The following is a 27,519-nucleotide window of genomic DNA, read 5'->3' as shown; positions in this document are numbered from 1 at the left end:
TAAGATAAATCAGAAGTGTACCTATATTTATGGAATATGTTATATATTTGTATTTAATAGCAAATATTTTACAAAATATCTATACTATTATTTGAGAAGTGATTTTGCTTACTTGTCATCTTCTACATGATTTAGGTAATTTTGATTATTTGTCATTGTTTATTGTTTATTTGTCTTATTTCCATATTTTAGGAAATATACTTATTTTTATGGTTTTAATAATTTTAATTGTTTTAGTTGTAATAATTTTAAATTATTTATTTATTTTTCATATTCTTAATAATTTTAATTGATAATTTATTATTTGTAATAAATATTTTAGGTGATAATTTAGTTTTGTTTACTTATTATGTTCTCTATGATTTTAAGATATTTTGCTTATATTTTATGCTTTATTATTTTAAAAAATATTTGTCATATTTCATGATTTAGCTAGGTGAGTCATATTTTAATAAATATTTTTAAATTGTTAGTACTAAATTTGTTTTTGAATTAATTAATAAATATTCACATTATATTTAGGGATAATTATTATTAACGAATATTAGTAAATTTTAGCAATAATTTTATAGTTTTTCATCTTGTGTTTACTTTAGTTATATAAAATCGTTTAATGTTTGTATTAATTATTTTTAAAGGATGTTTGCTTCTATTTTATATCATCATCATCTTTCCAATCAAAAATATGAGTACAAAGAATACAATATTTAGCCGTTAAAACTTTTTATTTAAAAAAATAGTTTTTATCAAACATATATAATTATTACTTTTAGTTTATAAAATTTTAGTTAAATACAAATATGCTTTTAATCATTGTAGATTTTGTTAAGGTGTCACTATGAACTCCGATAAAAAGAAATTCATATAAGATGTAATTAGATATTTGACGAAGAAGGGATTGATTTCATAGGTTTTATAGATTTATCTTTTATGTTATTTTACAATATTAATAAAAATTTATTATAATATTATGATGATGATAGTTTTACATGTGTGGTTTGGTGATAGTATCATTGTAGATTTTGTTAATATGTGTCACTATGAACTCTAGTAAAAGGAAATTCATATAAATGCAATTAGATTTTTGACGAAGACGGGATTGATTTCATAGGTTTTGTAGATTTATCTTTTATGTTATTTACGGTATTAATAAAATTTTATTATACTATTATGATGATGATACTTTTACATGTGTGGTTTGGTGATAGAATAAATGAACGATTTTGTAAGTATCAAACCATTATCTATGTTAAGTTGTAACAAATAAAGTAAATTATATCTTCTGCTTAATTTAATATTTGAAATTAATTAAATAAATTAGATTAAAATTTAAAATTATGTTAAAATTTAAATTACTTGGGTATATATTAGTCCGCACAAGTGTGCGGACCGTCATCTAGTTAAGATAGTAAATACGAACTTAATTGTCAATATTCTTAATAATTTTCTCTTTTAGATAGTTAATTTCTTTTAGTAAATTAGATATTTATAATGAGTGTATATATATTTAAAACAATGATAGATTTATTATTAGTAGAATAAATTTCTTTTACGTCTTAATATCTTCCTGTGGTTTAGTTTTTAAAGATTTACACAGGAATCCTTAATGGTAAACCCATTAATGTTTCAGTTTTCATATCTAACTATATTAATTTTTAAACTATTTAAAGTTGTTATAACAAGTTTTCATATCTATATCATGTTACATTAGGTTATTTTTATATTGTAGGATTTTTTTTTACAGAGTAAAGTTTTCATTATAGTGGTCAAACTTTATAGCTAGGCATGGGCGTTCGGGTACCCGTTGGTGTTCGGATCGGATTTTTCGGGTTTTCGGGTTTTCGGGTTTACGCCCCTAGGTCCCGTACTAAAATATTATTAGTACGGGTCGGGTTCGGATAATAGCACTTCGGGTTCGGTTCAAAATTGTATTGCGTCTTAAAACCCATAAAGTAATCATATATCGTACGGATTCGGGTTATATCGGTTCGGTTCGGATATAATCATAGTAAAAAAAACAAAAAAAATGAAGCAAAATATAAAAAAACATATAAATTAAATAAAAACTAATCTATCACACATAAAATTGATAAAATAACAATAAAATGTTAAATCAAGTATGAAAACGAACATTATTTGTAAACAATATGTATTGCCTTAAAGAGAGTAAACTTTTTATTTCAATGAGCAAATTATAAAATACTTATTTATAACTAATTGTGTACTTCAATTATTTATTACAATATTAATATTTATTATTATATATCACATTACCACAAATATTTATTTTAATAATTGAAATACTTATATATATTTCAAAATATTTATATTAACTATTAATTTCGGATTTTTCGGGTTACCCGTTCGGGTTCGGCTAATAACACTTCGGGTTCGGATATTTTTTGTACCATCTTACAAGACCCGTTCGGGTAGTTTTACATTTCGGGTCGGATAACGGGTCGGGTTTTTTGGTTCGGGTTCGGTTCGGATTCGGGTTATGGATTTTATGCCCATGCCTATTTATTGCTTTCAGAATCTGTTAAGACAAGTTATGTTATAGCTTTTAAAGTTTAATATACAAACATATTTACAAGATACGAGAAGGTTACTCAATTGACGGAGATAATAGGGATGAACCTAAATGAAACAGGTCAAAATGAAGCAAAATTTATATTGAGGGTAATTCCTTAACGGAGCGGGTTAAATGAGCATGTTTTCTTTTTATAACATTCATAACAAAATATTTAATGTGTTTTTATTCAAAGCGCGGATCAAAATATATTGAATCTTGAAATTTAAAGCATATCTCTGGTAACAGCATCAACAAATACAACAAACCATGTTTTCACAATTTACAAAAGGCTTGAAGTTACAAAGGGAACCACAACAAAGTGTTTGATAAATTTTTCACAGGCGATTCTAGTCTTAGTGAGATTTTTTGATAAGATACATATATATATATATATATATATATATATATATATATAGTGAGATTTGTCAATCAAAAAATTGTTTCAATATATTTCCTAGATTTATTCTTTCTTTATAATCTATATTTAATATTAAAATATTTATAGTGTGATTTATCTTATCAAAAATCAATTGTAATCAACTCACGGAACGCCATTTTTCCTAATATCATGTATTTAATATTTAAATATTTATAAAAAAAAAATTTAATTAAATATTTGGGAGTAAGCTACTCCCCAAATATTCTCCTTATTATTATTTAAATATATATTTGTTAACAAGAAATTCTATAAACAATCTTAACTTATTATATTTTTTTAATTAACTAGAGAATATTTTATTCCTTAACATATTGTGAGAGTGATAATACGAATGAGATTGAGAGAGTGAATGTAAGTGAGAGAGGTTTTGAGATTGATCAATATTACGTGAATCAAAATCATCCAAGAAATATAAAAATAATAGATTTACCAGAAAATATTCTCCGCTTTACATTATAAATCTTTAGTCTTAATCACTAGATCAAGACTGGGGATTTATAATGTAAAGATTAGACCTAGTAAAAATTGGATTAAGGTAAATGCTCAGAGTTTGGAGTAATTTAGTCATTTTATTTTTAGTTAATGCTAATTTTATTAATTGTGTACTAATTTTGTCATAATGTATTTTTTTTTATATCTAAGTCATATTGCTTAGGGGTGTTCAATCCGGATATCGGTTCGGTTTCGGTTCGGTTTTTTCGGTTTTTCGGTATTTCGGTTAGTAAAATATAACTACATTCTAAATCCATATTTACTTCGGTTCGGTTCGGTTTATATACCGTCGGTTTTCGGTTTATTCGGTTTTATACCAAAAAACATAATTCTTTATTTTGGGATCATATTATATGAATTTTAGAGTCTTGTTGTCAACACATTCGTTTATTAAAAAAATATTATAAGTTTAAATAAAAGAACAAAAATAAAAAATGTTTCTATCATCTAATAAAATAATCAAATCTATAATTAAAATCAAAGCTCAAAATTTTGATAATAAAATAAAAAAAACAAAAAATAAAACAGAAGCACGAAACACGAAGCACAAAAAATAAGTTATTATATTCTTTCATATTTAGCGTTCATCAAGTCATGTTTCTTCTATTAAACCGAAACTCTATTCGTTATAGATAAAAAAAATTGTGAAGAATTTCTACTAATTGTTATCATCAAATTTATAATTTTATTTCAATTTAGTCAATGCTAAATTAAAGCAAAAAGATCAAAAGAAGACTAAGAAAATAAGAAGCATGTTTGCGATGAATTGTTATTTAATTATAGTTCAAGTGTTTTACAAATCAGAACTATTTTATTACTGTAAAAAATATGGTAATAGTTATTAGCAAAAAAATTAACTTATGATTTTCATACGTTGTTATAAAATATATACATATTTACATGTTTCTATTTTTTATCGGTTTTATTCGGTTTATTCGGTTTTATCGGTTATATACCGAACCATATCCAAATCCTACGGTTTTTTAAAAATCATATCCATTCGGTTTGTATGGTATATACCAAATCCAAACCATATTATCTATTTCGGTTTGGTTCGGTTCGGTACGGTTCGATTTTGCCATATTGAACAGTCCTAATATTGCTATATCTAAAATGTTAATACATCTACTCCTCTATCTTATGAAATTATTTTACAGTGCCGATTGACATTCGATAATTAATTATTTTATTAATTGGTTCAGTTTCATTAGTTATCACATTTTTACTAATAAAGTAATAATATGACAGTGATTATTGAAGGATACCCATATAATCACATGAATCCAAATATGTATGATAATTGTCCGGTTAGTCTCGATCACCAACCGGAGCAGCAAGAACCACCACCAAAACACTCTCCGGAGAGAGAGAGAGAGAGAGAGAGAGAGAGAGAGAGAGAGAGAGAGAGAGAGAGAGAGAGAGAGAGAGAGAAGAGAGAGAGAGAGTAGAGGAGAGAGGAGATAGAGAGAGAGAGAGAGAGAGAGAGAGAGAGAGAGAGAGAGAGAGAGCTCGAGAGAGAGAGAGAGAGGATCTCTCTCTCTCTAGAGAGAGAGAGAGATCTCTCTCTCGAGGAGAGAGAGAAGAGAGAGATCTCCTCTCTCTCTCTCGAGGAGGAGAGAGAGAGAGTGTGTGTGTGTGTGTGTGTCTTGGTATATAGTAATCAAAGATATTCTTTATATTTGCTTGAACCGGTTTATAGGTTTGATGTGTGAGCTGCTCTGGTCCAATCCCCAGACCGCTCTTGGAAGGGCCCCAAGCAAAAGAGGTTCTGGAATTAAATTTGGGGAAGACGTAACTTGGAAGTTCCTCACATATAATCATTTGGATTTGATCGTAATATCTCATGAGGTGAAAGATGAAGGGTTTGAGTTTACTCACAATGACCAACTTATCACAGTATTCTCTGCTCCCAACTATTGTAATATTGTAAAAGTCAAAACTTTTTTTCTCTCTCTCTGCCATTCTGGCTCTTACTTTGCTAAGTCACACAACCGTTTTACAGTTTGGCAATGATGGAGCTTACATTCGGTTTACAGCTCCAGCACTGATTCCGAAGATTACTCGTTTCAAAGCAGTGGTAAGTTTATATCTTATTTTTATTTTTGCTTCTAGACTAATCTTGACAATTGGTGAATGTATAGGATCATCCAAGTGTAGATGCATGGTGATAAGCAATGAAATCCTTTCCTTTTTCTTTTGTGTTTTGGTCGGAAACTTGAATTTTTTCTTGTCATGTATAACCGAAATGACAAACATGCTTGGCTTGCCTGCCTCATTAGAACCTGTTAAAACTTGAATTATCTTCTTGGGATCTGTTGTGGTTGGTGTTTAGGGTTTTGAGAGAGAGAGAGAGAGAGAGTAGGATAGATCAGTGTAGATGATAGATCAGTCTTTTCCACAGCTGCTTTTACCCCGCGTTTGGAGCTTGTCATCATTATGCTCTTTGTCATTAACTGTCATGTAGCAGTAAAAAAGTGTCTTCTCCACCACTCTCAGTCTCTTTTTACTTTTTCTCCAAGATTCTCTTTTTTTTTTTGGAGTTTGGTTTTTAGTTTTTAGTTTTTAGTTTTCAATTTTTGGATTTTGGTTTTTAATTTTGTAGTAGTTTTTAGACAAAAAAAATTCAACGTACTAACTTTTTAAAATGAAAACAAAAAGAGAGACTGAGAGTGGCTTGGAGGAGAGACTCTTTAATGCTGCTACATGACAAAGAGCAGACCGAACTGTGTAGGGGATTTAAGCATAGCAAAGACTGATCTACCCTTTCATCTATCCGCTACAGTATTATTTAAACTTGAACTTATTATTAATACGACTGACCATTAATTGAAAAGAGTTGTTTGTTTTCTCATAACTTTAAGTGCTTGGTGTTGTCAAATATTTCCTTCATGCAAGTCTTGTTAAAACTCGTTTTCCACGGAACATGCTATATCTTATATTAGATAACTAAATGTTCCCTGGTTCAATCCTCACCACCAAAGTAGACTGTCGCCGTTCAAGTTTTCTATTGCAAGTAGTTGTCTCATGCATGTATATGGCAAAGATCTAAGAATATGTTCAATCTTTTAAATATACATCAATTCAAACTTTGAATTGTTTCAAATATACATCAATTCAAACTTTTATTTAAAAATTAAGAAACAGTTTCTTATATTTTCTTAAGAACTCCGTCCTAAGAAACCTTGGATAATGATGCTCTGAGAGATTAAGCGGCGGAAGAGAGACTTTTTTATTGGGCTCCATGACAAAGAGCAGAACGAACATAGTGCGGGATAAAAACAGCTAGGGAAAAGTCTGATCTATCCTCTAACAGTATTATTTACACAAAGCTGGAAATTCATCATAAAACAAACAACAAACAATGCATGTAAACTTTATCTTATAATAATACTATTTTAAACACCTAGAATCGGAAAAGGTTTATCCTTATTTCAACATAAAAAGACATCGAGATAGACATGACTGTCCTTATGTTCCCATGGAACTAATCTTCCACGATGAACTTTTTTATATCATCTTTCCACATCAAATGCTCTGGTTCTTCAGTCTTCTTCCTTCCTAACCCTTTCACTCCAACCTTCTTTTCTTCCAATGTCTTTGTGTCCTCTGGTGGGCTTGCGAAGCCAAACAAACTGTTACTATAGCCATAGCTGGTTCCATCATCAACAACATCACTCGAGCTCGCCACATGCATTGGGCTCAGTTTATCGAAATGCTCCAGGATGAACAATATACAAGCTTGCCTCAGCGACATTGCGTGGAATGCTTCTGAGAGATCGTACATTCCTCATACGTTTTCCAATGTTATATCCTTTCGTTCATACGCAACCCGCAAAGTTATGCATACATCACTTTGCATTGCAATTATTCTGGTTCACCTTAGCAATTGTGTATTCACAGAGCCGCTTTAGTCCCTCCAAGAGATACCGATCCGCTGATCTTAGAAGATCTTGTGCTATCTCAATTGTTGTGTCGATGGATCCACTGTATATAAACCTGACCATCACATTCCAAGTATTAGTCATTTACATGTATAATTAAGATTTCTCAGAGTCTAGAAGCCTGTAGTAGAAGCTCGTCGTCATACCTCATCATTAACTAAAAAACCTCCCATTTGATATTAGGAATCTCAATATCCCTAGCGTCCTTTTCATGTGGTATAAATGAGATAATTCAATTTGCGAGAGAGAGAGAGATTTGATAGTGCATTTTCATTGAAACAATCAGCCTAATGTTTTCTAATGTCTATATAATGCAATAATATTATGATTGTAGTTTTGTTTACATTGTGTTATATATGACCGTCTTAATAATACATAGCAGCTTAAGATCCGCGCGCGGAAAGAATGTTACATATAAAACTATTTTTTATCCATTATTATTTATTTGTATTCATTTATGTATTATGTATATAATTAAATTAGAGTAAATACATAAATCAAAACAACACATCTTGTTTATTTACGATATTTTTTTGGTAAATAAAACAAAACTATCATTTTGTTTATTTTATATGGTATATAACTAAATATCAATGACATGAACATAGATATATAATATATTTTAATATAAATATTTATTATTGAGAATTCATACTCATATGATAAATACAAAATTTCTAATGTGCGATTTTTAATGCAAATTTCAAAATTAAAATATTAAAGTTTCAATACTTTTTCAATACAAATTAGAAATTATAATATTTAAGTATTTTTCTATGTTATATAGTTTAATTTTAAACTATATTAATATATAATACGAATGTCTAGTAAATGAGACTTCATATTCATACGATTTATGATCATTTGTATCATGTTATTACCAAAAAAAGTTAAACCATTGATCACAAAATTTTAGTGTGAGACCTTTAATGTTTTTAATAATTTATAGTCATTTTAAAAATTCAAAATATAATATATAAGAAAAAAATTAATTTTTATTTTATATGATTAATGTGGTTGTTTAATATCTTTTAATAATGTAAAATTAAACAAAAAAGAGCTAATATACAAAAATTATTATCAAATATTTATTATTCATAATCATTAATTGTCATATATATGTTAAGCAATTCTGTAGCTTTTATTTAAGGAAAGTGCGAGAATATTCTTTTGTACACTATTTATAAATATAATAGTTAGTTTAATAAAAAGTATAATATAAGTTAAGATGAACCAACCTATCTTTCTAAGAATTCTGAATTTCATTCTCATGCTGATACGTGGATACAAAACAATGTTGTAATGTTTTTCAGTTAATATATAAGGGATAAACATGCATAAATAATTACAACATATATGATATGTTAACATAAGAAAATATAAATCATAGAAAATAACTATTAATTTAAGAAAATGTCTGCGCGTGCGATGCGTTCATCAAAATAACATTAGAAGAATTTATCAGTAATTACAGCGAGTCGGTTCTAATATTTCAAACAAACAATTTTGTACCGGAAGCACCGTAACCTACTGGTCAAGGTTTAAAGGCTTCTGCATCCAGGTCTGGTGTTCAAATCCCAAACTATGTAATTTATTACAGATTACATAAAATCCATGTTTAAAGTCTCGGAAAAAACGAATTTTTAAACAATTATGCAGACTACGGAAAAAATCTTACAATGGATCTTCAACATGGTGCAAGTAAAATCTGGACAGACGTGGATCTTCATAGGACGGCTCAGGTGATGCGGTTAGGCGTAGATCTTCATAAGGCAGGTAATATTGTCGGTTGTCGAATCGTCTATGTAATCTTTTTCATATCATAATTGTAAGATCATAATAAATCAGCGTTAAAAACAAAAAATCAATTATGTATAGCTTGATCGATGCTACTGTTAAAAACAATTTATGTTTATTGTTTTCACGGTACTAAAAACATGGTAGTCCATTGTTATGATCTGTTGATCTGATCTCTTTCTATATATACCGAGATTTGTCAATCAAAAAATTGTTTCAAAAAATTGTTTCATAAATTTGTAATGTAAATAATAAAGTCGTAGGCTCTGACTGGTGACCATTTAAGAAACACTAGGAACAAATAGAAAATGAGCGAAAATGAATAAAATAAAAAGAATGGGTGGGAATGATTGTTCCTCCTCAAAAATAATGAAAAATAATTTTGCTTTATGATTCTCTACAAAAAAAAAAAAGAACGATAAGAAATAGAAATGAAAATTAATTCCTTATGAATGATGTAATTTTATGGAAACTATAAGGAATTGAATGTTCCTTCTCATTTTTTTGGTCACCATATAAATAAATTTTATCATACTACTGTAAAATTATATGTATCAACAATGTTTCATAAAAATGAATAATGAAGCTTTAAAACAGAGAACTCTTGTTTCCTATGAATCTATAACTAGAAATCCTCTTGTTTCCTTTGAATCTATAACTAGAAATCCGCCAAATCGAACCAAAATTTCTGGAAATCCCCCAAATCGAACCAAAATTTCCAGTTAGGAGTTTCGTTGATTTTTCTAAAATAATTCGGATTTCGGTTCGTTTGGCAATTAGTTACATCAGTTTGCTTTAAAAAAGAATTATAATCAAACCATACGAAAACTCCAAACAGAACAGAAATATTCAATTTTTGAACCACAATAGCTAACCTAACCGAACTTATCCAAAATTTAAATAAAATTAAATAAAATATAGCCAAAATCAAAACTTCTATAGAACTTTCAAAATTCAAATTAACCAAATACCGAACCAAATTTTATTTCAGGTTAATTCAGTAAAATTTATGTTGAACCGAAGTATCCCAACCGGCAGTAATGGAGAACAAACAAAAACAACATCATCAAATACATCAGAATCAGACCATGTTTTTTTCACAATTTACAAAATGCTTGAAGATACTCTTTTACAAAAGGAACCACAACAAAGTGTTGATAAATTATTCACAGGCGATTCTAGTCTCAAAGCTGCTCAAGCAAATGGCAAAGGCCTGGAAAGCTGAGATTGGGTATCCATAATCCATAGTGAACATATCTTTCCCAACTTTCCCAAACTGCAGTATTATCCGCTCGTTCTGCCTCTCCGGTGACAACCCCTCGCCACCGCCAACACCGCTGCTAGCTGCCGCAGCCACTAGTTGAAAGTTCTTAACTGAAGCCACTGTGACGCGGCCGTGGAAGTTCAAGCACCAGCAACGTAGCTGCTCATGCCACCGTGGTGTCTTGTTGCTCAGCACTAACGGTGTCTCTTTCAGGTGGCTTAACTCGCCGCTGCTGCTGCTGCGTGATGGTTTCGATTGAGACCTGGAAAAAGTTGACTGAGAACCACCGAGGTAAGGAAACTCTGATGGCTCTGAAGATGATACTCCTCGAGGTTGCTCCATTGCACTTGTAGGTATTGTATCCATCACGCATTGCATCTTCCTTGGTCCCCTAATTAATACCACCATCACAAAAAAAGTTTAACAAATCAGATTTCTAAAAGTTGCTAAAATTATAGAAATCTGAAAACTCATTTACCTGGAGCCTAAGACATTCAACTCGTATGTGATATGAGAGACCGGGAAGCTTCCAAGGGGAACTTTCGCTGAAGCTTTTGCGGGATTATAAGATCGGTTCTTTCTCAGCCTTGCGGGTCCAGTTGACGTTGACGACGGCAGCATGTTTCCGTCGAAGACTGTGAATTTAGTTCCTAGGAAGTTCGATCTGCCACATGTTTAGACAGAGCAACATATCAAAACCAGCAAAGCACCTTTAACGGAACTGTTTTTAGTTTACTAGAACATGTTAAACACTTGTAATCCATCAAAGCGAAGTTTAAAAAGCTAATAATCGGATAAAACTCATAGTAGATTAATGAACATGATCATATATAGACGCACCTGACTTTGCCAACATAAGCTTGGCTTCTCCTCGACATATCATCAGAGCGCAAAGAAACAATATAATCAGTGCAAGTGGTGTGCTTTAACTTACTCGCAGCAAGAAGAAACTTCCCCTCATCAGTTAATGCTGCAAGGACATGCGAATCAAACAACTTCAGAATCCAAGACACGAGGAAAGGAATCAGACTCTCAAAGTAGATATCTTTTGTCCACTCTCTTGTCTGTTGGATTAAAGAGATGAAGATGCTCACAGTTGGTTAATCCGAGATACAAATGGTATGATTGCGTAGCTCGGTTACGTTTGATGAAGCACTGAATCAGAGACTCCCTTGGACCAGGCTACAAAAAAACAAACACACCAAACAAAGCAACAATCTTTTATCAAACACCAACAAAGCAAACGCAGCCCATAAACCAGGAGCCACTCTGCGTTTCAGAGCAAACGCTTTTGCTGACTTTCACTAGAATTTGAAAACCCATCAATAAAAATCGAAACTTTGTTACTAATTCAATCAAAACAGAGATGCTACATAGATAGTGATTGGTGATAAGGAGAGAACCTGCTTGAGGGAGATGGGGAAAGTCAATTTAGAAGAGATCTCAGGGACGCCGACGGTTTCGTTCATAAGCAGCCGCCATCCGCGGCAGACTCCGGCACAAGCCACCACGCTGCGTCGCGACGGCCAATTGCCACCGTCGGCAGCCTCGACCCTGATGAGAATCTCCCTCAAAAGCTCCTCTGGGATGTCTGACCAGCGATTAGTTTCAGATGAGGCGGGGGGAGTCGAGTCGGCGGCGGAGGCGAGGTCGTGCACCACACGATGCGACCTCGAGCGCATCTCAAGGATTAAGCTTCGTAAGGTCATGCGACCTCAGGGGTTGGGTTGTATATATATAAAGGGATTGATCTTTGATCCGTTGTGGTGGTTTTGGGTTTATGGATTCGGAGAGAGAATGATTGAGAGAGGTTTTAGGTAGAAGAATGGAGAAGAAGAAAGTGGTGGTGGTGTTGGTGTTGTTGAGAGACACCAAGCTGATTATTTTCATACAATTATTGACGATTATTTTACTTACTTCGATTTTGGTAATTAGATAATATTATATATGGGTTGGCGAAAAGAAAAAGGGTACATTTACAAAAGAAAAATACAAAAGATCAACTAAAAAATTATATAATTTTGTATTTCTTTTGCGGACAAATCTCCAAAATAGCATCTTTCTAGGTTTATATCACAAAAATAGTAAAAACTAAAATGACCAAAATAGTATTTTATCTTTTGAAAATTTTAATTTTTTTAATTTTTCAAAATTTGAAATCTTATCTCAAAATCCGACTCTTCAACTCTAAACTCTAAACTCTCTCAAACTCTAAACCCTAAACTCTAAACTCTAAACCCTAAATCTTAAATCACACCCCTTAACTCTAAATCCTAAACTCTAAACCCTAAACTCTAAACCCTAAATCTTAAACCCCACCCCTTGACTCTAAATCATAATATCTAAATTAATTTATCATTGGAGTATAAGTGTATATTTATCTCTTATTATAAAACATTAAGTGCTATTTTGGTCATTTTTATTCTTAAAGGTTATATTTGTGACAAAAAATTTTAGTGCTATTCTAGTCATTTTCTTTTCTTTTGTTGAGTAATTTTTTATTTTATTTTGTGTTGTTTTATTTATCGATATTTTGACATCGAATTAAACATCAATCATCTTCAGAAATTCATAGGTTGATATAAACAACTTTTGTACTTTTGTTTTACATAGCACCATTCATGCGTTCTGTTAATTTGATCTGTTCCAAACTATTTTCTTATAAAAGAAGTGTAGAAAGCGTGAGTATTTTATCACATTTAAATATTATGCTACCATAAGGAAAAATACAATTTTGGTTGTTAAGAAAATGATAAAACCGATGGTGGCTGAGAAATCGGTGGTTTGGATAAGATTCCGGTTTATTAATATGAGAAATAATAATAATAATAATAAAAAATTCAAATGTCGACAACATTTATAAAATGTTTTTTTTCTTTGTAAATTCAACCAACTACATTTTTTGTCGACATTCAAATAACTACATAATATCTTCAGATGACATATAACTCGTAACAAAATATTAGTTTATAAACTATATATCTAATAATATCCTTGTAAAATACCATTAAGAAAAAGGGTGTAAACATGTTTTGTATTCAGTTATTTCATATTTTAAAGCCAGCGAAGCTTCATGGGCTACACAAAAGAGCATTATATGAGGTATATGGACCCACTCAAAAATATCTAACCATCGCTCTTAATATATAGTAATGGGGCATGCTCTCTATTTCATTTGGTCCCTTTCTATTTATTTACAATCATTTTGTTTCGTTCAAAATAGAATTTTTTAGAAGTAAATTTTTTAAAAAGTCAAAACAAATCGAAGGCTTTTATAGTTCATAGACTGGACTTTTGAATGGAAGATATACGTCGTCTTACCCAACGAATAAGACATTCTTTAAACAAAATTAAGCCAAAACAGAAACTTTTTAGTATAATACCGTATGTTTCTAATACAACATGCATGCATGTATGGATTTATAATTACTATATTCTGAAAATATATTATTACGTATGCGTGCTTTCGTTCTTAGTTGAAAGTATGTTCTAATTACATGTCGAAAGCCAGTTCCAAAAAAAAGTTTTAATCACATGTAACTCGAGATGAAACTATTACATTTGTGTTTCTAAAAAAAACTAGTAGAGTCAATTAGCTAAAAAACCACATGGAAATTAGGTAAAATACTTTTTCAAAAAAAAAAAAAAAATTAGGTAAAATACACATGATCATGTGAAAAGTTGTGTGTCTATCAACAAAAATACCAAGGTGTGAAATTTAGGGTATTGAGTTAACTATGGGAAAAGTTGTGTATATGAGATGCAATTTTACAAACTATTACACTCGTAAAAGCACATATAACCAAGTGATCTTGATTTAGTGGTAAAGGAGTTTTAGCTGAAGCTTCCGCCCTAGATTCGATTCTCTTTGGCCATCCATAGACGTTTTAAGTGACAAAAAACTCGGATTTTTATCGATCTCTTATTGATTAGTCTTTGGTCTAGAAAACTTTTGGATCACACCAAAATTATCAAAAAAAAAAAAAAAAAGTAAAAGCAGATATACTTTATCATTAATTTATTTATTATATAAACGAAGTTTGGGTGGGCAGTGGCGTAGGTTAGCGTCATGGTTTTGTTCATTCGAATAAACCAGAAGTAGGTACTCTTACATTAATGCTCTATTCCCTTTTGTGTTTTGTTCCTTTCTTCTTTTAAAGCCAAACCTAACTATTTTGTTGACAAAAAAGAAAAAGGCTTTCTGATGCAACATAGTTGTAGATAAGTATGGCTGGATTCTTCATTCGAATAATCTTGTCATGTTCCAACCACAGTATTTCCGCACATTGTATTGTATTTTCAATATCTTTTAAAAAATATTATTTTAGAGATATTTTTGGCCTATTTTATATTTTATAACTTGTATGTAATTTTCAATTAATATATATCGCAGTACAAAGTTTTCCGCTGTCGGTAAACAAAAAAATAATGTGTGATGTTTCAAACATATATACCGTTTCAGTTATGTAAAGCCATATCAATAGTAAATAGCTCTTTTACATTATTACATACCTTTTGGACCGACCATGATCTCGTTCACGGCCTCTGTGTAGTTTCACCGTCATCATTGCTTCTATCCATTAGACTTTAGTCATATCTTATCGACAGCAAACAGTAAGTTTTATATGTGAGGTTTGCGATCCACATCTTTCCCTTACTGGATTTGTGAGGTTTTTTCTAGTTTGTTCATTGTGGTCTGATTCTTAACCCAATTTTTATTTGTGGGTTTAAAATAAAGGGTGGTCTTGGGCTTGCGAGATATGGTCAGCACTATAACACATGATTTTTGTTGTGCAGAATAAACATGTGTTAGTTTGCCAACTCGACTTATCTGTACAGTGAGCTTATTGGAATGAGGTGTACTTTATATATTCTGATTTAGATTTAATGTTGTAGATGTATAGATTTTTGATATAAAATTTTGGTTGTAGACAAGAAAATATTTGATTACTTATTTGTAAGTTTTCTAAAGGGATATTATTCAATTAATTATTAAATTTTTACAGTCCAACAAATTTTAAATTTTAATATAGTTTAAGTTCGTGAATTATAAAATCTCTGTAGTACCCTTTGAATTTTTATTTCAGTCATTTATTCATTAAACTCTACATAAATTATTTGAAATCCACTTAATTTTTTACAAAAAAAGTTAAAATCCTGTAAAATTGAATAACACTAGATATTAAATATTGGATTTAAATAATTTATTAAATAACACCAGCCTTTTAAAGAAGATTTATAAATACTATATTCAATAACATTAGATTTTAAAATATAATTTAGAATCACCATTCAAATAACGATAGGATAGGTTGTATTTAGATTTGAACTCCATTAAAATACATAATTGAATAATATCTCCCAAAGCTTAAGACACAAGTGATGATTGGCAAATGTTTTAAAAGCGACCTAGAATACAACCAATTTTTTTCCACAACACAATTATTTGTTTTCATTCTCTTTAGATTTTGAAAGCAAAAAACCTAGAGTACTTAAAATTTATCTTCAGAAAATTTAAAAGTAAATCACTAAATCTCATTAAATCTACGATCAAAATTCTACACAGAAAATTGATAAAACTACTGCAAAAAAAAATCAACAATATTAATGCTATGACGAAATATATAATGCTACAACTCATTTCAATCAAGCTCATTAGTGCAATAGGTATTTTGTTTCGTCAAGCCATAAGGAAAAGAAATGAAAGAAAATATGTAGCTTTAAAAAAAATTCTTTCTAAAGCATGATTGGAAGAAAATTGTGCTTAAAAACTGACTGCACAAATATTCTACAACACTTCTAAGAGCATCTCCAATTGGTTTCATTTTTATCATCAAAATATCACTTTCTTAAAAAAAAATCAAACAACATTCACTTTAATGATTTGTTTCGTTTCTTTTTTTTGTAAAAAAAATATTCCAAATATATTACATCTCTACTTTATTATTAATTATTAATAAAACTTTATGTTTTTCATATTTGCTATTTTACCTAACTATTTTTCTTTTAAAAATAATCCAACAAAATTATTATTTCATATAAATTAAACATCATCATATAATAAATTTACTACATAATATGAATAAACAAACACGAAACATCATAATTTGTTTAAAAAAACACCATATATATGTATAGGGGTTTTCTATGAGTGGTTAACATAACTGTTTCGAAGTAAGATAGAAGATTATTTATTAAAAATAAATATTGATATGCTTTAAATATAAACATTTGATTAGATGAAAATAATAGTCAAAATTTTGAAATTAATTGGATAATATTAACGTATGTAATTTATTTGGTAAAAAATAAAAAATAAGTAAAAGTTAAAAATCAATTTACAATTTTAAAAATTCATCCTCAAAAATAAATATGAGAATAATATATCTTCAAATTTGATTTAACACTGTTCATTGTTTCATTTGAAGTAGAAAGTAAAATAAGACGAGATGAAAACTTACTTGAAGATGAATCAAAAAGTAGAAAATGAAGTATGTTTAGAGATGGTCTAAAGCACTTCTCAATCATCACCAATACTCTAGAATTAAAATTTTCAATAGCGATCCATACGAACGAGAGGTGATTTGAAACTTAGTTTGTTATCTTGGGCCTGGGAGTTTGTTGCAACTTACAACAAGAAACATAACACGTGTGTATTATATGCCCATGTTCTGTAATGAATCATAACTGTGAAGCCTCCAAAAAGTAGAGTTTTATGAAATTTTAAAATTTTAGGTTAGTGAATTGATGTATTTTGTCATTCATGAGACATATATCATTTAATCACACTGATTGAGATGAACTAGTAAAACCAATCCACGTAAAAATGTTCCAAAACCAAATATTTTACGATTAAAAGCAATCGTAGTAACCAGCTACGTACGGTTAAAGTCATAGTGTTAGCCTCTGGGACTAGTCAGAGGCTAACGCGATCCAGACTCTCATTTCTTATTGACATTACATGTAGAGATTATCACGCTTTAACGAGTATGTGTTTTTTTGGCATACTCATTCATTGCTTATTGACATTACATGTAGATTATCAATGCATATACTTTGGAGCTTGATATTGCTCCTAGTATCCTACTAAGGACAAATATAGTGGGTACCAACGCAGCATTGTAGTGATCATCATACCATCTGTCACGCACAAATCCTTAAATTATAAAGTCATATATTCATATACACGAAAATAATAGTATTTTTGTGATTTGACAACATAGCAAAATATTTAAGAAAATTAGAAAGTAACTAAAGGTGAGAGACAGGAGAGGAACACTTTTATACTTTAGCAGGATTAGGAGGAACTCACATGCATGTTCTAACCATTTGTCCATTTTAAATAATTCAATTGTTTGATTTTATCTATATAGTATAATACCATATACCATATCTAATCAAGTGGAAGTGCATTGATGTATGCAGCGGAGGCAAACTCTGAATACTAGATATATGACCTCAAAATAAACATATCCCTCTCTTTTTTTGGCCAGCATAATATCTTTTCAAATAACTTTACAATAAGTAAACATATCTATACAGGTTCTCACTACTTTTTTTTTAATTACCATATGAACGGTTTCTTAAAACTATCTAGTCTCATTGGACACTCATTACTAGTTGGGTTTTTACATCCGCCAAACATGCTTTAAACTTTTTCAAAAGGTGCTTTAACAGGAAAAAGAATAAAGCAGCAGCAGAAACAGACAAATGAAGTCCACCTAATTAGACATAGATTCTCCTAACTATAACACACATATAGTTTAATTTATATCGTTATGTAAAAGGTATATATAGCTCATACTAAAATATATATAATGCATGTAATAAGTAGGGCTTATTGATTTTATATGAGATGAAACTTCGTTGGTGTATGGTCCTGATATAAACCATGGTGAACTTTGAGTTCAAATGATATCATCCTTGATATAACTTGTACACACGTCCTAAACAAAAAAGCTTATATGCATGTTAATCGAAATGTTTAACATTGACTCACAATTTCAGCAGGGGCAGTGAAATGGAAAGATTAAATGTATAATACATAGCTCACAACGGAAGAAAAATGTTATATATATTTTTTGTTTATTCGAGAATGATATACATTTGGACAAACACGTGAAAACCAAAACGTTCGTTTAATGTATAACTGACGTGAAACTATGGTAGTGCTATAACGCCACGGAGCCATAGCGAGGCGGATGAGACAATGAGAAAGAGGAGTACAACTCCGGCGGGAGGATGAGACGGTGGAGCAGAAGAAGAAACCGGCGGAGAAGCGAAGGGAGCAAAAGCCGGGTCAGGGTACGAGGAGCCGTCGCTAGTGTCGGGATCAGGAGGGCTTGGAGAAGAAGGGATTGTACCGGCGCCGGCGCCGGAAGGTAAAGCGTCTCCTGGGGAAGGGAGGAGAGGAGCGATCTCCGGCGAAAGCTCTTGGAAGGGAGGAGAAATGGTTGGAGTAGAAGGTAGAGAGGAAGAGAGAGAAGAAAGAGAGGAGAGAGAGATGAAGAGGATGATGATGAGAAGTTTATTGAGAAAAGAGGAAGAAGCCATCTTCTTCTTCATCATCCTTTTTTGGGTTTAAATGATGAAAATCAAAGTTGAGTTTTCTTTTTGTTGGATCTGTCTCTCTCTATTTGCTGATCGGAGTGCATCTTGAGTCGTAATGATGATGTCTCTATATAAAAGAAGCTTTACTCTTTAAAATTATAAAAAAATAATTTTATTTTCTGGAGGGAAATAACAAGGTCTTATAACTTTTCTTTGCAAGAAATTGAATATATCTACATATATATTTATACATTTCCACTAAAATACTTTAATATTTCTTTTATTTGTTTCTTCATAGTGATCAATCATGATTCACAATATAGAATGAATTTACTATGATGTTCAATCTCTGCATCCCCATATATAAATACTCCAAGCTCCATATTAATCTTTTTTTTGTATGTTTAGTTATAGTTAGCTATTACCTACATTGCGTGCATAGAACATAAATAATCTCTAGTGATTAGATTATTAAAACAATAAAGGATGATTGTATATTAGACTACTCGGAGTCGAAAGGATTGTAAGTATGTTATTGGAGTTGGTTTGGTGGAAGGGAAAGTTTATCTTTCCTTTATCACGTGGATCGATTGAATTAGTTAATGTGTGTGGTAATAATTGTAGACTTTGAAATTTGCTAAAAAGCCAAGGAGTTTCCACAAGGGATGATTCCTTTAGTATAATACGACATCATATGATATTTGATTTGAACTAATTAATCATATGAAACAAAAAAGTGATAACAATAATTTAGCAACATCTATGAAATGGGGTCTGATATTTTACAAAAAATATTTAACCAATAACTTTAGGCTTAAATCAAACTCGTCTCGAACCAGTGATGGCCCTGAAGGGAAGCATTACAAGCACCCGCTTCCAGCCCACAAAAAATATTTGCATAAATCAGCTTTTTTTTAAAAAAAATTATCTACAAAATTTATTAAAGTGGTCAATTTTTTTTTAAAATTGTTTGTGGTCTTTTTCATTTTAGGCCCGGTACTGTCTCGAACATCCAACGATTCTAACCGAAGTAGTTCGTAGGTACCAGCACCACAACTGTAATGGAGAGAACTAGGATTTACATTGAAAGATGAGCTTCAATGTCACATGCTTTTGAGTTTGTTTTATCTCGTACATATTCAGAAAGCTAGAGCTTAACAAAAAGACATGACGAATACTTTGCATTAAACTTCTAAACTAAACAAAGACTCAATCAAACCAACTACTCCTTTATTCTCAGACATGATTTGCTCCAACAACTAGTAGTAACTGTGTATGTTTGATCGGTAAAGAGAGCTTGGAACTTTATGTTTGTTAATTTTAAACTAGAAAACTGTCACAATTTGTTGTATGAGTCAACTTGATATGGAAACATATGTGAGATATACTGATATACATGTGTTTGTTTGGCATTTGTAACTTTAGAATAACATTGTTAATCAAAACAAATTGTGTAGTCACTTAAGAAAATTCATATGCTTCTTCATATGATAGGTTTAGATTTCGAGGTCGTTTTTTTTGTGTGTGTCCATAGACAATGTTCTAAGTAATTACTAGTTAATCAAACCTATACAATACAATATATTAGGTCTAAACATTTTACATGGATCTGAAATTATGAACCAGATGGCCTCAAAATATTCAAATGGAAACCAAACAAAACTTTTATAAGGTTCAAATTTCCTCATTTCGAAAGAATCAGAACAAAAAATAATCGACATGTTTATGAAGTTATAACATGTTTGTTGATAACATGTCAATTAAACATTGTTTTTGCCTAATTTGTTTAAAATATTTATTGTTTCTTTGTTTATGAAATGAAAGATGTGATGATGGGAAGATTACACATGTCGTGAATAAACATACTTCATAAGTCTAACAATGATAAGAAGATGGATGCTAATGAGAAGGCCTACACATTGTTTCGACTTTGTTCGATTAAATATTTTATGTAGTCTTATCATTATCTCCTCTTTCACTTCATAAACAAAGAAACAATAAACCTTTTAAACAAATTAGCCAAAACGAAAATAAGCACAAAGATTCTTTGTTCGACAAAATGTCAATTTATGTACAATTATTGTATTGTAACGGGTATAGTTTAGTGCTAAAATGTGATTTGTTACTTTAATTCCTTTTATAGGATTTTGTCCTTTATATTTCAATGAAAAATTCAAGAAAACTATAGATTTTCTTAATTTATATCCAAAGACTAATTAATTGTCAATTTGGATTCTGAAATTTCAAAACATAATATTTGAATTGGATGACTATTTACAATTCAAAAAGTATAACAAAAGAACTCATGGATAAAGCCAAAAAAATGTCTAATCGTAACTAAATCTCTAATTTTATTTTTTTTGTTTGGTATACAAAAATTGAAACAAAATACTATTAAATGAGAACTTTGGTTTACTAAAGTTATCGACATATTATATTGTTTTATTTCGGTGGATCCTTTCTGAAACATGAGCTAAAAACAAATCTTTTGTATCTAAACAAAACTGAACCATGCCCGTTTGGAAGTCATTCATAAGTAAAACTTTCCTTAATTTCATTCGAGGTAAAACATTCTAAAGTTTTTTTTTTTTAAACATTCTAAAGTTTTTTTGAGAGGGGTACTACACAACCCATTTTTCAGTGTTCATTTTGAATTAATTAATCATATGAAACAGTAAAATTCACTCATAACCATACTTTTAGCAACATATATGAAAAAGAGTCCGATATTTAATAAAACTGTAACTGAGAGAACTACGATATACATTGAAAGATAAGCTTCAATGTCACATGCTTTTGAGTTTGTTTATCTCGTACATATTCAGAAAACCAGGATAGGACGAAATTGCAGAAATATTTTCACTAAACAAATAACAAACTCAACGATGAGGCAACCTCTGCAGCTCCACAACAACGAGAGAAGCGACGCTACTAAGACCAGCGACGTCTGAGTTCTTGATCTCAGAGACTATGGCGTTGATCTTATTGACATCGTGTCCTGATATCGACAAAATCATCGCCTGCGATAGATACTGCTTGCACGCATAACCCAAACAATGCAAGATTCTCTTCAGAACCAACAGTTGCATCTCCGTGCTCTTCCCCCTGCCCCATGAGTCCAGAATCGGTGTGATCTTAGGAAGGTTAGTTAAAAACCCTGTCGTGGCTTCTCTCGAAGCAGCTTTAAGTAGCAACACGACGCATTCAGAAGCAATATCTGCTGCTGCGATGCTCGTGTCATCTAGACCCGCGAGGTGCAAGAACAAGCCAATGTTGCTACCAAAATCTGCAATGTCTCTTATACACTCCTGCGGATCGACCTCGAATGTGAAAGATGACTCTGATAAAAGCGTTGGCTCTTTCGAGTAGTTGGAGCTGAGACCTTTCTTGTTCCCAAGTGACCTTAGCAGAAAAGCTCTGCAGAGACTCAAAGTAGGCTCAAGGAAATCTTCCATGTCTTTGGCGTTCACGAACTCTAGCAGATTCCCGATTCTTCTCACCACTTTGAGCTGAGAAAGTAGCTTAGTTTCCATCTCTGGAGCTGAAGCCAAGGCAAGACAGAGCTTGACGTTGTTCACATTTGCGCTTGATAAGTCTCCGAGAAGAAACTCGAAGCATTGTGAAACTGTATTCTGATGCAGTATGTTGGAGATTTTGATGTAATCAAACTCAACGAGCATGACGAGGAGCTTTTGTGCGTATGCTGGGATTGGATCTTCGTCTTGGATCAGTGCAGGGTATAGTGGGAGGAAATGAGAGTTGGATACTGATTTCAAATCCTCGGATGTTTGTTGCTCGATGTCCGTGCACTCGGTTAAGAGGATTGTCATTGAATCGAACCAGACCTTCAAACAGAGAAACCGAGCGTCCCCGTCTTTGTTCCCATTGTAAATTGCAGCCAGAGATGGGAGAATCTCACGGATGATAATCTCAGCGTTCTGTTTAACCAGAGGAGCATCTTCTGCTATGCATTCTAGAACTTGAAGAAGAGTTATACGGAAGTCATCTCGTCCCTACAAATTGGCAACAAGTCGTCAAAATTTGCATAAATATATCATATCAAGGTTCACTGTGTCATATAGACTATGATAAAGACAAGAGAGCAACCGGAGAATATTCTTAAAACATCTTAGCTCCTAAACATACATCAAAAGTTAACACAGGAAAGAAGCTAGTTATGTGATAGTTCCGATTATAGTTGTATGAAATTTTCAATCCTGTCCTATACGAAATACTAACCATATTATAGCACAGTAGCTATGATAAAGCAAAGAGTTTAAACGTTGACGAGCAACTAATCAAAACCCCACAAGTGCAAAATGAGAAAACACAGGCATTTCATTTGATTGTAACTACTGACCTGAAATGAAGCTTCCACAAGTTTTGTAAGATTTGCCAACTGGCGTAGAATTTGTTGGGTTACCAATTTGTTCTTAAACGAAGAACTTCCAAGAAGATGAAGAACCACAGGGAACAATTGTGCATTAGTCTTTTGAGCAGCTCGGTTGTTTAGGGTAGAGCCAGGTCCATGGCGTCTTCCTGTCATTAGTTGCTGGATATCATTGGTTATCGTATCCAGCAAACCCGGTATTATGGAGGCAATCACATTCACGAATGCCTCAAGACATTGTTGCACATAACTGTCTTTTTCTTTGGCTAATCTGTCCACCACAGGAAGAAATCTTGTATTGCAGAAGAAATTTGTTAGCCATCGCCTACTGTTTTTGCAGAGAAGTGCAACGGAGAGAACAGCTTTACCCCTCAGAACTTCAGTTCCTTGCTCTATGACGGAAAGCAAACTGGGGAAGAGATTTTTCTCCTCTGCCAATGTCACAAGATGCCTTCCAAAGCTTGGGAATGTGTGACTTCCAATCATAGCCATATTCAGAAGATTTAAGCAGATTTGCTGCTCTCGTGCGCTGCCTTTCACAAAAGCTGAAGCTATTTCCTTCAGTGAAAGCTTTTCTACAACCGTCTGAATGCAAGGAGGGTTAAAACGAGCAAGACGGACCAAACATGATCCAGCAGTCTGCCTCATGCTCTCCTGTTTCCCTACTGCCCTGTAAATGTAGCAGAGGTTGCTTATCAAATCTTGGCTAGAGAAACGGGTGGCCCAATAAGCTCCTTGACTGCAGATGTTTTCTATTGTCCTTAACGCGTAGAGCTGAGTCAGGTCATCCTCTCCTTTGCGTAAGGTAGATGTTACTAGAGAGATCAATGCATTTGAAACCTAGCCAAAAAGAAGAAAAAGAATCTGCTTAAATAGGAATCAATGAAAAGATAGAGTTCACTTATTCAGATTAAGGAATGTACTTTGGTCCATAAGAATTACACCATAAACATAAAAAGCTAAATAATAAGGCAAAGAATCTACAAGTTTCAAAGTAAAAGTCCTGGAAAACTAACCTGCCAACCTGATGCAGACCGGATTTCTTTAGATGGAGATTCTGTTGGTTTAAAATCCGTATGCTCATTTTGAGTCGAGATGTAGAATAGCAATTCACCTAGAGCTGCCATAGAGAACCTTCTCACTTTTTCATGCTTGTCTCTGAGGCCATTGGTAAGAGAGTCTAAAATACCAGAGTTTGCCAGGTCATCCTCAATAGAAGTAGAATGGCGAATTAACAAACCAATTAGTGAAGCAATTTGTACACGAAACGCCGGGGTCTTGGATAATCGCAGAACTTTAACAAGCACAAGCATTATTGGCCCGTTGGTCAAGATGTTGGCTGCATCAGCATTGCCACTCAGTGTCTCGAGGTATCTGATCAAATTCTGTTTCTCTGAGATGCCAGCACTACCCCCACTTAGAACCGTTATGATCCTATTGTTAAGCGGTTCTAGTTCTTGCTTTCCCATCTTACCAAAATCAGAAGGCTGTGGTGCTTCGAATGGGAGAGAAGGCACAGCTTCTTTGTCAGATTTTTTGCTGGGCATCACAGGTCTAACAGAAAGATCAGATAAATGCCAAAGGACGTCACTAATGCTATTAGGTGTTTTAGACGAGTCGTGATTAACAGTCAACCCAGAAACTTCTCTTCCTCTGTGAGTTTTAACTAGAGGACTAGCACAAGGTAGCGCAGCTGACACTTCAATGGGTTCTGACTGCTCTTCTTGGCAATCTTTGGCTTCAGCCGAGGTTGGTGTTTCATTTGGAGACGAGCTCTCATCAGGGACATTATTGCTCCTAACTCCTTGTCTTTGGTGACTCTCATTTTGATTCAGAACTCTTTCATCCTTTGCACAAGGGGTGTTCTCATTTCCTTCTGATTCATCTGGTCCCTCTTCATCATTGTCTTCATCAAAATCAAGTTCCATATCAGTGTTCTCGATCTTAACTTCAGCACAGTTCTCGTTGCTATTAGGTAAGGGTCTCCTGTAGTTTTCCTTCTCATTTTCCTTTTGGAGATTTGCCTTTGCGATCCTTGACAATCTTAGAATGTTCACCTGCCTGTTAGCACCCGGACGACCTACATGCTTTTCCTCAGTTGGTTTACTAGGAAGCTTCGTTTGAACTTTAGAACCAGCAGGGGTACCCTTTTGTGGCGTCTCATGAGCCCTTGAACCTTGAGTATTGCTCTCATTGTGTCTTGAACCTCCTTTTGGATCTTTCTCCCGAGACTTCGGAGGGGTCTTGTTTGGTCTGTCACCGTTATGCTCGGAAAGACATGGCTTTGGGTGAATGCCAATCATCTTATCAAAAGTAGGCTGAGGAGGCAACTGTACTAAATTTATCTTACTCTTCCAAAATGCATGACCACAGAGATCAGCCCATTGTATTCTTTGAGCTGGGTCTTTGATAAGAAGAGACTCAATAAGATTGACGAATGAACGGCTCGGATTTCCAGGCAGTGGAGGAGTTGGATCTGAATGAATAGATTTCACAAGCTGGGTGAACTCTCTTGCCACAAAAGGAGGTCTCCCTGTGTAACATTCATATAACACACAGCCAAGTGCCCATAGATCAGAAGCAAAAGAATGGACCCCTCCATCTTCATATAGTTCTGGAGCCATATAGTACGGAGTTCCACGTTTTCCCTGATGCAAGTTATCACAGGGGATCAGTATTCACGGAATGAAGCTTCCAATGTAATTTGATATCATATATTCACTAGTACCGTAAACCGCATATATAGAAAAAGGGACAGGCAAAACTGTTTACCGTGGAAGGAGATTTAGAATTAGAAATATCGTCTAGTTTCCTTGCCAACCCAAAATCGCACAGCTGCAAAACAGAGCAAAATGAGATCATTTAAACCAAATAATCTCCACACCTGCATTAAAAAAAAAAGACAGCAAGAAGCTTACCTTAATATGTCCATTTTCATCAAGTAAGATGTTTGACGGCTTCAGATCACAATATGTAATTCCTTTCGAATGCAAAAACCTGGAAATTACCGGAAAAAAATGTCCATAAGAGAAAACATTTTATACATGATCCTAGATGTAGTGTCAAACTGGTAATAAAAAAGGGCTTACAGCAGGGCTATGACAAGATCATATGCAAGACCATAGACCGAATCTTCAGGCAGCTTAGTGTCCTGCAGAACAAGTGATCTTGAGAAAAACTGTGATCTACCATCAATAAAGGAGTTGAACTACAAGCAATAATACCTGCTGCAGTAACGTCCTGAGATCACCCCCAACGCAATATTCCAAAACTAACCACATGTGAGCAGAAGTTTCGTACCTGAGACCCCAAGAAGACGATAAATTAGAAACTAATACAACACAGAGCGCTTGATAATTGTTTCGATATTAGCTAGTAAGTTGTTACCAAGCATAGAACTTGAGTACGTTGGGATGATTTAGCGAGTGAAGGATCCTGACCTGAAAAAGGAATTGAATAATCAATTCAGCATTTGGACTCACAAACACCATCCATAAATAGCAACTTAAGATCCCTAATTGACGAATCTAGAGTGAATCCGAATCCATATAATTAAAATCAAGCATTCAAATCACTAATTCGACTAAGTGGAGACAGATCTGGTGAGAGTACCTCTTGAAGAACCTTGCTCTTGCGCGACTTTTCGACACTCTTGCAGGCAAAATACTCGATCGTCTTCTTCTTCCTTCCTTTGTACACAGTCTGCAAAGAGATACAAACCGATTTAGTAACCAAAAACAAAACACTCCAGAAACGAAGAGTATCGGAGAATGGTAAAGCAGATTAGGAATTACCGAGCATTTGCCATGGCCAATAGCTTCGTATATGTGGTACTGGTTCATCGTCTGAGCTGATTCGGAATCTTCTCAGCTCAAAGGAGGATTAATGGCCGTTGTTGAATCAATCTGAGAAGAGAGAGAGAGAGAGAGAAACAGAGGGGGAAATTGGTAGAGAGAGAGAAAAATGGAAGTTTTTCAAAATTCAAACCCTAGTAAGAAGTGGACAAATAATTTAGGATTATATTTTGAAAAAATGTAAGGAAGCTTACTTACCGGTAACCGGATCATCTCCTTG

The 27,519-nt window shown here is 32.7% G+C and overlaps 3 protein-coding genes across 3 annotated transcripts; all 3 read right to left on the bottom strand.

The window, feature by feature from the left end:
• Window positions 1-10,287: 10,287 nt before the first annotated feature.
• LOC106371916 (tubby-like F-box protein 11) lies at window positions 10,288-12,424 on the bottom strand. Its single transcript, XM_013812027.3, has 5 exons — window positions 11,909-12,424; window positions 11,600-11,687; window positions 11,346-11,475; window positions 10,984-11,169; window positions 10,288-10,896 (listed from the first exon to the last, which is right to left on the bottom strand). Exons 1-5 carry the CDS (start codon window positions 12,212-12,214, stop codon window positions 10,404-10,406), a joined length of 1,203 nt encoding a protein of 400 aa, XP_013667481.1. The 5' UTR covers window positions 12,215-12,424; the 3' UTR covers window positions 10,288-10,403.
• Window positions 12,425-18,562: 6,138 nt separating this feature from the next.
• Window positions 18,563-19,217, bottom strand: LOC106370497 (classical arabinogalactan protein 25-like). Its single transcript, XM_013810498.3, has one exon. The coding sequence runs from the start codon at window positions 19,071-19,073 to the stop codon at window positions 18,666-18,668; it is 408 nt and encodes a 135-aa protein (XP_013665952.1). The 5' UTR covers window positions 19,074-19,217; the 3' UTR covers window positions 18,563-18,665.
• A 2,584-nt stretch (window positions 19,218-21,801) lies between these two features.
• Window positions 21,802-27,487, bottom strand: LOC106371915 (serine/threonine-protein kinase RUNKEL). Its single transcript, XM_013812023.3, has 10 exons — window positions 27,240-27,487; window positions 27,058-27,147; window positions 26,833-26,885; window positions 26,670-26,745; window positions 26,535-26,596; window positions 26,364-26,442; window positions 26,218-26,280; window positions 24,462-26,093; window positions 23,416-24,285; window positions 21,802-23,068 (listed from the first exon to the last, which is right to left on the bottom strand). The coding sequence occupies exons 1-10, from the start codon at window positions 27,285-27,287 to the stop codon at window positions 21,935-21,937; spliced, it is 4,107 nt and encodes a 1,368-aa protein (XP_013667477.1). The 5' UTR covers window positions 27,288-27,487; the 3' UTR covers window positions 21,802-21,934.
• Window positions 27,488-27,519: the final 32 nt, after the last annotated feature.

Source organism: Brassica napus, chromosome C9 (genome assembly GCF_020379485.1).
Source record: "Brassica napus cultivar Da-Ae chromosome C9, Da-Ae, whole genome shotgun sequence".
In the NCBI taxonomy this organism is placed as follows: Eukaryota; Viridiplantae; Streptophyta; class Magnoliopsida; order Brassicales; family Brassicaceae; genus Brassica; species Brassica napus.
Note: the sequence above shows the minus strand (reverse complement) of the source record. Positions and strands in the feature narration are given on the sequence as shown.